The sequence below is a fragment of the Cibotium barometz genome, chromosome 63, assembly GCF_041138505.1.
Source record: "Cibotium barometz isolate CiBa-2024 chromosome 63, ASM4113850v1, whole genome shotgun sequence".
Classification (NCBI taxonomy): Eukaryota; Viridiplantae; Streptophyta; class Polypodiopsida; order Cyatheales; family Cibotiaceae; genus Cibotium; species Cibotium barometz.
Genome location: NC_141108.1, coordinates 3,964,891 through 3,975,180, shown reverse-complemented (window position 1 = coordinate 3,975,180; position 10,290 = coordinate 3,964,891). Strand labels below are relative to the sequence as shown.

Genomic DNA, 10,290 nt, shown 5'->3' with positions numbered 1-10,290 from the left:
TGAGCATGATGCTCCTTTACATGATGCCCAGCACATGGATGTACATGTGGACGTTCAGAATGAGGTTGAGCAGCCATGGGTGGAAGTACGTGGTAAAAAGACACGATTTGTTGCCCCGCATGGGGATTTCTCAGATGCTGTTTGGCGGGGGCCTTTGCGTACTCATCAGGGGCCCTTACATACATATGCTCGTCGCCCTTTGGGTTCAGGTGCCCAGCAACAGACCAGGATTGAGAGGCCGGGAGGCCAACTTTCTCAGGCTACAGGGACTCTTAGGGTGGATAGAGTAGAACGCTATCCTATTAGAAGTCGCCTAACAAAAGAAGCACAACAACAATTGCCTCTTGTGTTTGGTTCGAAGGGTGAGGTCATCTCGCCATGGGATGGTCATTACCCTTCGACACGTGCTCGGGAACTCCAAGGGCAGTCTGAGATCACAAATACCATGTCTAAAAATGCAATGCTTCAAAAGGTTTGTGATTTGGCAGATTGTCCTGGGCCTAGTATACGGCCTTGTTGATTCCTTTTCTGGGAAGGCTTATGAAAATTGTACAATGGAATGTAAAGGGTATTTCTTCGCGCCAAAAGTAGTTCAGGCTTTGGCGTACAACTTTTTGTCATGGTTGGGATGTTTTGTGTGTAGTTGAACATAAGCAGCATAAGTTGGCTAGCAAAGCCTATGTATATAAGGGGTTTCATGTTTTCTACAGTGCACATCCTGCTTCGCAGTCAGGTGTTATGTTTGCTGTTCGTTCGCAGTTTCAGCCTTCTCTTGTGATTCAAGATGTTCATGGAAGATTTCTAGTGATACAGATTGTTTGGGATAATACACCTTTATGGCTGTTAGGGATGTATGCTCCAAATAATGCTCGTGCACGCTGTTTGCTGTGGAATGACTTGTGTGCTCTTTCAATCTCTCATCCTGGCTTTGTGATGGGAGACTTTAATATGTGTGTCTCCAGGGAGCAAGCCACGTCGCCTCATTTTGTAATGGATGGCCCGGAGAGAATGGCATGGGAAGCTTTTGCAACAAGGTCGCTAAAACAAGACATGTGGTCTTGGTTGCATCCAGATGAAAGGGGTTACACTTATGCCTCACAACAGTTTCGGGGCACTTATGCTAGATTGGATAGGATGTATATTTTACATCAAGATCTCTTTTTGCCAGAGGTTCTTACTATGATGGTTGATCAGCAATAGGTTTTGTCAGATCATTGGCCGCTTGTGTGTGAAATGGTCTATCATCTTGTGGATGCATATAAAGGCTTGTTGGGACGCTTGCCCTTGCGCTTAAATCACACTTTTTTGGAGCATGAAGTTTTTGATGTTTATATGCGTCAGTTGATACGACATTTCTCCACAAGAGTGTGAGCTACCTTAACCCTCACGTGCATAGGCCACCCTTGAGCTTTCCAATACACAAATTTATCCGAGATCCGAGCAGAAATCCAAGCAAGAAGTGCTTGGGGGTCCACATCCACACCCACCAGATACCCAAGATGACGAACAATGTCTCTCCTGTATGCACCACACAGCCTTGCCACCCTAATGCCTGAAGATCAAATTCCGTGCATATAATGAGGGCTGATTTTGTTGAATTTATTTTCAACCCAGAAGCCAATGCAAAATTATTCCAAGCTTCCATTGCTCGATCTATATTGGCTTTTTCGGCCCTAAGAAACATAAAAGTGTCATCCGCAAGGGCTTGAGCAACCAATGGCGGGGTCAACTTGATATCGTACTTCAACAAACAATGACTCCCTTGCAGCCAGGACAACCGGCGAGACATCCTCTCGAGAGGCAAGCAAATCTTCATAAAACCTGATGCAATGCTGAATAACCTCAGAAGGTTGAGTAACAAGGTTGCCTTGGGCATCCATCAGCCTAACAATATTCTCACGCATATGTTTTGATGCAACTTATCATAGAAGCGATGAGATTAGCAGTTAGCATCCCGCAAAGCATCAAGACGTGCAAGTAGTTTAAAGCGAACATATTGTGCTTCCTGCACCCTAGATAGCTCCTTTTTCAGCCATTCTATGGCATCCACAACTTCAGCATCCATAGAGTCAATAAACATGAACGCCTGCAAGCCCTTTAAAAGCGACTCAAGAAGAGCCACATGCTGTTTTTGTATAGAGGCATTAGCAAGACCATAATGCCGCGCTAATTTTTTAGTGTTGGTAAGGAGCACTGGCCAAGCATGATAATCAGCCATGGAGGTTATTATGCTTAGCATGATTTCCTATTTTTTGCCTTTGCTACCTTGGACGCACAAATCTCTTCTCCGTTTGGTTGCTCCCATTCGGTTTATGCTGTGGAAGAGGCAAGGAAATATTATGGGTCAAACATGGATAGCTTGGAATCACATTACGACGCCCAAAAGAATGGGTGGGGCTGCTTTATTGGATGTCCGCTTGCATATGGTGGCGCGTAGGTGGGCGCTTTTTCAAGATATGTGTTTGCAGGAGCAGCCTTGGGTATTCATGGCTCGTGACTTGATTGAGTTGGAGGGATTGTCACATGGACGGACACGTGTGCAGGCTTCATGGTGGGACATTGTGAATGCGGCTCATCCTGTCCGTATTCGCTCATCTCACATTTTATCGCATATTCTCCTTTCTTGGCATGAAGTTCTACTATTGGCTCGATGGGATCTTGGTCATGAAAGACTACTTTTGAACTCTTTGCAGTTCGAAACATTTGTGGAGTCGCGTGTCATTGTTTGGCCAGACAGAGATGCTTCATGCATACGACTCAACCGCATGGTCAGGTTAGGCTTGGTTAGAATCCGAGATGCTGTGATACCTGGTCGTGATAGGCCATATTCGTTTCGTCGTATTCGGCAGCACTTTAGGGTTCCTCGGACATTTCAGCCACTATGGGTTGACATCATGCATGCAGTTGAGCCCTTTACTCCATTGCCTCGACCATCTGCAGATCAGCCTTGGCTTGATTGGGCACTATGTAAATCTGGTGACTTGATATCACTTTCAGCTAACCAGGTCTATCATAAGCTCGTATCAGAGAAAGATTGGGTTTCAGCCAAGGCCAATAAGGTGTGGGGATTGCACAAGTCTAAATCATGGTGGCAGAAAACTCTTATGCGTGGTTGGCAGTCTAAACTCCCTTACCAAGGTAAGGTTTTCATTTGGAGGATGTTGGTGGAAGGGTTACCTACACGGGATCAGCTCAGCCGTTGTAAAATTACATTGGCCTCTTGCTTCTTCTGCACGACATGCACTGAAACAGTTATGCATCTGTTCATGAGTTGTCCAGTGGCCCGTCAAATTTGGTCTTTTGTCTCTCGCGTTTGGGAGGCAGTAGAGAGGTCTACTGTTTCAGCTCATCTCAGTGGATATTTGGGATTTGTCCTCAAGTCATTACTTCGGACAGTCACCTTGTGATATTCCATTTCCTTAGATGGACAGGACTTTGGCATATTTGGACTACACAGAATGGGTTCATCTTTGATTCCTTGTCTAGAATACATGGGCACATTCTACGTATCCACGGTTAGCTGATTTGGCAGTTTTTTTCTCTTCTCTCAGCTCAGCTACTGGATGCAGATGTTATTTCGTTATGGTCTACGGTGGCTCGGCTGGCTCATCTTTGATGCTTTTATCTGGGATGCTTATTTGGCTAGGAGACTTTCTTATTAGTGTACAGGTTTGCATGGTCATGATCCTTCAGAGGATCTTTTGTGGGGGTTTTTTTGGGGCCATAGGTTCTGTGTGAGCCATGTGGCTGATGTACATTTTTACATATAATATAAAACACCATTTCACGAAAAAAAAAAGAGAGAGAGAAGGTATCAGTACCATATAGGTGTTGAAACGAAAGCAATCATTATTAGTTCAAGTCAAATTTAATTAGGACTAGCAGCAAAAGTCTTGCTGAGGTCTCATGGCAGGTCAAACAAAACACATAATAATTTTCCCATACAAGGTTGGCTTCAGGGGAAAAAAAAAAGCTTCATTTTATGTGAGGTGGTTGGCAAATGGCAGCTTAGCTGGACTCACTAAATTTTGACTGATGATGTACATTCACAAAGTGTGGGTTTGATTTGGGAGGGCTCAAAATTCCATTCAGTGCCTCGGGATCAGGATGTATAACCACCAGGCTCTACTTACAAATACTAAATATCCTTGGATAGGCCCAACTTAGGCCACTTGGGTTCCCTTACATGTTTGAACAGGCTCCCCTTGTGGGAGAAATTCCTACATTTCTACATCCATTTAAATAGGGATACATTAAATCAAAAAATATTTCACTAATGAGCTCTCTTACAAAGAATTGAACTGCCACCACTGACACTCGAGCTTGTCTTAAGAAAAGCGATGGCAAAAGAATAATGTAGTGTTACATAAGCCACAGAAGGAATGGCCCCTATCACTTAGAGGTAATGTTGGAATGGATTCTCAGAAGAAGCCCGCAAACGGCAACTTTGTCCTAGATGCACATCACCAAACACATACCTGCAATAGACTCATTGTCAGACAGCTAAAACTATAGACACATGAGACAGCTAAAAATAGAACACATTGAAGTTAGAAATATACACAACACATAAAAGAATACTTTCACACCTGTATTCACACCGGTCCGGCATGCCACATCGAGCTTTTGAGTAGTCCCAAAAGCAATCTTCATCTCTAATTGGTTCACGCTTCACTGGAGAAAATGTAACAACAATTTACACCCCCCTCCCACACACAAGGATTTTCCCTCACATACAAAATTTTCAACTTGTACAACAAAAGAGATGAAGAGTATTGTTAATGACTGTAGAATGTCTTAGAATACACGTGGTTTCCTTTGGATTGCTCTGTTGAAATTGGCGCTTAGATGGCAAACTAGTAGAGATGATGGGGGCTGGATAAATGCTGAATGACAATGTGATTTAATGGGGGGAAAAGGGGTCCCTTATATGGACTATCACGTGAAATGCCATGTGGAAGCGCCATTTTTTCAACCCACCAGGAAGAACTGCCCATGTCAAGACCACATTCTGGTGTGAATTGAGTGTACAATCTTAAAGCTACTGAGCTCGTGACACAAGTTTGAAGGTTAGAAGCCCTACAGAACACGGAGCTGGAGCTTCACCATCTTCCACCCTGCTGCCTTTCCCTTCCGGAGCGTCCTGCCCAGCTGCCTTCCCATCTCTGCTGTCGTTTCTCCATTTCCTTCCCACTTTCGGCCAGCCCTCCCACCCTCAGTCTCTGACTCTGCCCTCCTCCTACCAGCCTGCTGCTACGAGCCCACCATGCATTAAGGGCGAATAGGTAAGGTCCTCCCTCCATAAATATCCTAGTGGCCCTTTAGATATCCTAGTTTATTAAACTTTCTAAGGGCCACCCAAGATTTGTTAACCTTAGAAAGTTAAAAACCTTGGTCCCCTTTCACACTTGGGACTGTCCACACATATTACTTTTGTCCGGACCTCGAATGACATCTAGAAACCGAAATCGTCTATGCATGTTGTGGGCATGGTTAGTTAGTACGAAAGGTACGATACGGTATGGTACGATAAAATACGGTACCTTAAAATTTTTTGAGGTACGGTACGATTAAAATTTTTTGAGGTACGGTACGATATTAGTACGTTTAAAAAAAAAAACTTCCTAAACTTAAAAATTGTAGACAAGAAGTTACAAAATAGTAGAACCATGAACATAATGTCATCATGCCATTAGAGTACAAAATTGCTACAAAAGGATAGGCCAAAAACTCATGGCATGGGCGACCGCCAACATGCGTACATACATGATACTACATACTACAATACATCATCGATGGGCTAGAAGGAGATAGATGCCCAATGCCTAGAGAGCTATAACATATCAAAAGTCTACATCATCACCAACATCTGCATGATCATCAACATGATCACTACTAGAGTGTCCATCAAGAGAGTTCTCTGAAGAGGACTCTTCGAAGGTGGATGAGACACTCTGGGGATCATTCTCGCTAAGTAGGTTGCCATCATCATCAAACAAGGGCTCTCTAGGCAGTGGGGTATCATCATGAGGGGGCAATGGAATATCATCATGAAGGCGGGGATTGGAGCTCGAGGATCCCCGCCTCACATATGTGCGAAGGCCACCCTTTGCCGATGTCGAAGGCGGAGGCCTATGAACTCCAACTGCTCGGTCCCGTCCATGCTGACTCCTGGTGCTGCGAGTATCTGCTGCCACAAGCTCACTATAGAGCTCCATGAAGATTGCCTCCTCCTCCTCATCAGGTTGTTGATTGACACTTGCAAAGTTTTCACTCGTCAACGTGAAAGTGTCAACATTGACCTACACATTAAGGCACAAAAGTTAGAGTTTGTACAGTGTACACAAAACTTAAAAGTTATGAGTCATGATAAGTTAGAGTCTAGACTTGTCACTTACCTGCTTGGGACTACCCATACTAAGAATGCCCTGCATCATGCGCAAGTTAGTGCGGCAGTAGACCAACAGCTCCAACTGTTGTGTGCTCAGTCGATTGCGTATCCTCGTGTGTATGAGAGAATAGGAACTCCAGTTCCTCTCACATGCACCCGTAGAACAATCCTGGGCTAGGACCCTTAAGGCTATGGGTTGGAGATGCTCTAGTCCATACCCAAAATTGTCCCACCAAAAAAGGGGCTTCACAAGTGACTCCCTCCTCCAGCAAGTGGGAGACGAAAAGGAGGTTTGACCTCTCTGATCAACATAGCAGCCCAACTCCTCTAGAAAGGCATTGTGCTCATCAACTGGCACAGCTCGAAGCATATATGCATCCCGATCTTGTCGAAGCTCCCTATCGGTGCAAACTACTGGAGACTTGTAGGCTGGATGTACCAATGCTGCAAACCCGTGGATTGGTTTGTGCATCCACCTCCATCTCTTCTGTGCAATCTCCATGATTTGTGCTCGCTCGTCAAATGTAATGTCTGTGCAAGCCTCCAACTCCACAAGGGCAGCTCTAAAGAAGTGGACAAGAAGGCCCATGGTGGACCCCTCGCAATCTGTCATCCGCAAGAGCCTATAGAATGGAGTCATAGCAATGACAATTACTCTAGTCCAAAATCTCTCCTCTAGGTAAAAGCGTTGCATGGCTTTGGCCTCTTCAGAGACGTGCTCATCCCATTCGTTCCACATGGTGGAAACAACTGTCTGGCGAAGGGCGGGCCTCACATCGTATAGACGCTCCAAAACCAGCCACATGTAGGCAAAGCGGGTGGCCGATGGCTTCTTCAAGTCAAGCCTGCTATGCTCACGAAACATAGCAAGCACCTTCATCTTTAGCATGAAGAAGTTGACAATAGATGTAGCTTGTTGCACAATCCTCGTCACCCACCCGAGCTTCGCCACATCCTCCATGAGTAAGTCAATGCAATGACTCGCACATGGAGTCCACACAATGGTGGGGAATTCCTCCTCAAGCAAGCGGCCCATGCGTCGACAATTTGATGCATTGTCGGTGATGACTTGCACCACGTTTTGAGCCCCAACCTACATGGATGGTAGATAAATCATATGAGTTGAGGGCTTTGCACAAATGACAAAATCAGCCACACTTAAGTAAAATAATGCTTACCTATATGATCGCTTGCCTAATATGGCGGTAGATGAAACTCCCGGTAGTCTTTCTCCCCCTTCTCCCGGTGTCAACCGCACGCAAGAAGTATGTGCCAAGCGGGCAAGACACAAGGATGTTGATAATGCCACGCTTCCTTTGATCACTCCATCCATCTGTGAGAATAGAACATCCATACTTCGTCCATGCGGCTCGAATCGGGTCAAGGGCTCGATCAATTCTCTCCTTCTCTTCATCAATCTTCCTCGTGCGCATAGCTGTGTAAGAGACCCCCGTCCACCCCTCACATGGGCCCACATTCACAATCGCCGTCACCATCTTCTTCCATTGCTCCTTTTGGAGTACATTGAAGGCAAGATTGCATTCAATAATGGTGCGAGCAATCTCCATCTCCGCAAGGCGTTGCCGCTCCTTAAGGAATGCAACCGAACCTCTCACACTACCCGTGACTTGGTGGAGAGAGGGTTGCACCCCTTCACGCTCCACCACCCTTTGCCTTTTGCCCGGTGCGGAGGCAGACCGTGCATCCGTGGAAGTGGCAGTGAAGGATACACCAATGAAAGAGCCGGTGGCCGCTTCATCATGTGCCGATGGTGGTGCTGGTGGTGGTGCCGGTGCGTGTGTTGATGATGCTCCTCTACTTGAATTTGAGCCGTCGCTCATCTTCCACGAAATGTCATCGGCAATGCTTTGCGGAATCTCCTTGCATGGGGCAACTTGTCCCCCAATCTTTGAAAGGTGCTGGAGAAGCCTTGTTGTTCCACTGGTGTATGACTTGCCGCAGTATCGGCATGTCCAATGATGGGAGTTGGACTTCTTGGTGTCCTTCTCCACATTGAGGCAATGCAAATCAAAAGCCTCATGCTTCTCCCGAGGCATGATGGATAAGAGAAGGGCTAAAGCGTGGAGTAGAGGAGAGAGCGTAGAGAAGATGAAGTATGGGAAGAGCTTGGAGGAAGAGAACTTGGAGTAGAGGCTCAAGTGGGATGGAAGGAGCTTGGAGGAGGGTGGAGGAGGGTGGAGGCGAGGCTTGGAGTAGAGGCTTGGTCCTTGAGGCTTGGAGTAGATGGAGGGTGGTGGAGGAGAGGCTTGGAGTAGATGGAGGAGAGGCTTGGTCCTTGAGGCTTTTATAGAAGGACTCCGGAGAGATGAAAGGAAAACAACCAAAAAAAGGACACAAAACGGCCAGAAAAAACGGGCAGAAAACGGCTACTTCCAACGCGCAGAATCAAGCAAAATTCGTACCTGATCGTACGGATACGTACGATACGATTCGTACGTACGACCAGATCCGTACGACGTACGGAACTAAGCATGGTTGTGGGATACTGGGAGACCTAGGCCGACACATTTGCGTGTCAATATGGCTAGGCTGCAACCTTTAATGTATGAACTGAGGTGGGATACATTTGCTGGCCACTGTTTCAAATGTGCTGAGATGGGCCACTTTGTCTCCGAATGTCCTAAGAAAGAACAAGTTGTTGCTACCAAGGATATTGTTGATGGACAGTTGCCCGTGGAAGATGAGCATGATGCTCCTTTACATGATGCCCAGCACATGGATGTACATGTGGATGTTCAGAATGAGGTTGAGCAGCCATGGGTGGAAGTACGTGGTAAAAAGACACGATTTGTTGCCCCGCGGGGGGATTTCTCAGATGCTGTTTGGCGGGGGCCTTTGCGTACTCATCAGGGGCCCTTACATACATATGCTCGTCGCCCTTTGGGTTCAGGTGCCCAGCAACAGACCAGGATTGAGAGGCCGGGAGGCCAACTGTCTCAGGGTACATGGGCTCTTGGGGTGGATAGAGTAGAATGCTATCCTATTAGAAGTTGCCTAACAAAAGCAGCACAACAACAATTGCCTCTTGTGTTTGGTTCGAAGGGTGAGGTCATCTCGCCATGGGATGGTCATTACCCTTTGGCACGTGCTCGGGAACTCCAAGGGCAGTCTGAGATCACAAATACCATGTCTAAAAATGCAATGCTTCAAAAGGTTCGTGATTTGGCATATTGTCCTGGGCCTAGTACACGGCCTTGTTGATTCCTTTTCTGGGAAGGCTTATGAAAATTGTACAATGGAATGTAAAGGGTATTTCTTCGCGCCAAAAGCAGTTCAGGCTTTGGCGTACAATATTTTGTCATGGTTGGGATGTTTTGTGTGCAGTTGAACATAAGCAGCATAAGTTGGCTGGCAAAGCCTATGTATATAAGGGGTTTCATGTTTTCTACAGCGGACATCCTACTTCGCAGTCAAGTGTTATGTTTGCTGTTCGTTCGTAGTTTCAGCCTTCTCTTGTGATTCAAGATGTTCATGGAAGATTTCTAGTGATACAGATTGTTTGGGATGATACGCCTTTATGGTTGTTAAGGGTGTATGCTCCAAATAATGCTCGTGCACGCCGTTTGCTGTGGAATGACTTGTGTGCTCTTTCAATCTCTCATCCTGGCTTTGTGATGGGAGACTTTAATATGTGTGTCTCCAGGGAGCAAGCCACGTCGCCTCATTCTGTAATGGATGGCCCGGAGAGAATGGCATGGGAAGCTTTTGCAGCAAGGTCGCTAAAACAAGACACGTGGTCTTGGTTGCATCCAGATGAAAGGGGTTACACTTATGCCTCACAACAGTTTCGGGGCACTTATGCTAGATTGGATAGGATGTATATTTTACATCAAGATCTCTTTTTGCCAAAGGTTCTTACTATGATGGTTGATCAGCAA

At 46.0% G+C, this 10,290-nt stretch overlaps 2 protein-coding genes across 2 annotated transcripts in view; both read right to left on the bottom strand.

Annotated features, from left to right (window-relative positions):
* Positions 1 to 3,830: 3,830 nt before the first annotated feature.
* The window catches only part of PSAT1 (phospholipid sterol acyl transferase 1), a 74,681-nt gene continuing 68,221 nt past the window's right edge, over positions 3,831 to 10,290 (bottom strand). Inside the window, 2 exon segments of the mRNA XM_086795764.1 lie at positions 3,831 to 4,478; positions 4,590 to 4,674. Of these exon segments, the coding sequence (XP_086651890.1) occupies positions 4,397 to 4,478; positions 4,590 to 4,674 (167 nt within the window). The 3' untranslated portion in view covers positions 3,831 to 4,396.
* Positions 5,613 to 7,038, bottom strand: LOC147603583 (uncharacterized). The gene is made up of 2 exons (XM_086795765.1): positions 6,399 to 7,038; positions 5,613 to 6,302 (listed from the first exon to the last, which is right to left on the bottom strand). Exons 1-2 carry the CDS (start codon positions 7,029 to 7,031, stop codon positions 5,844 to 5,846), a joined length of 1,092 nt encoding a protein of 363 aa, XP_086651891.1. The 5' UTR covers positions 7,032 to 7,038; the 3' UTR covers positions 5,613 to 5,843.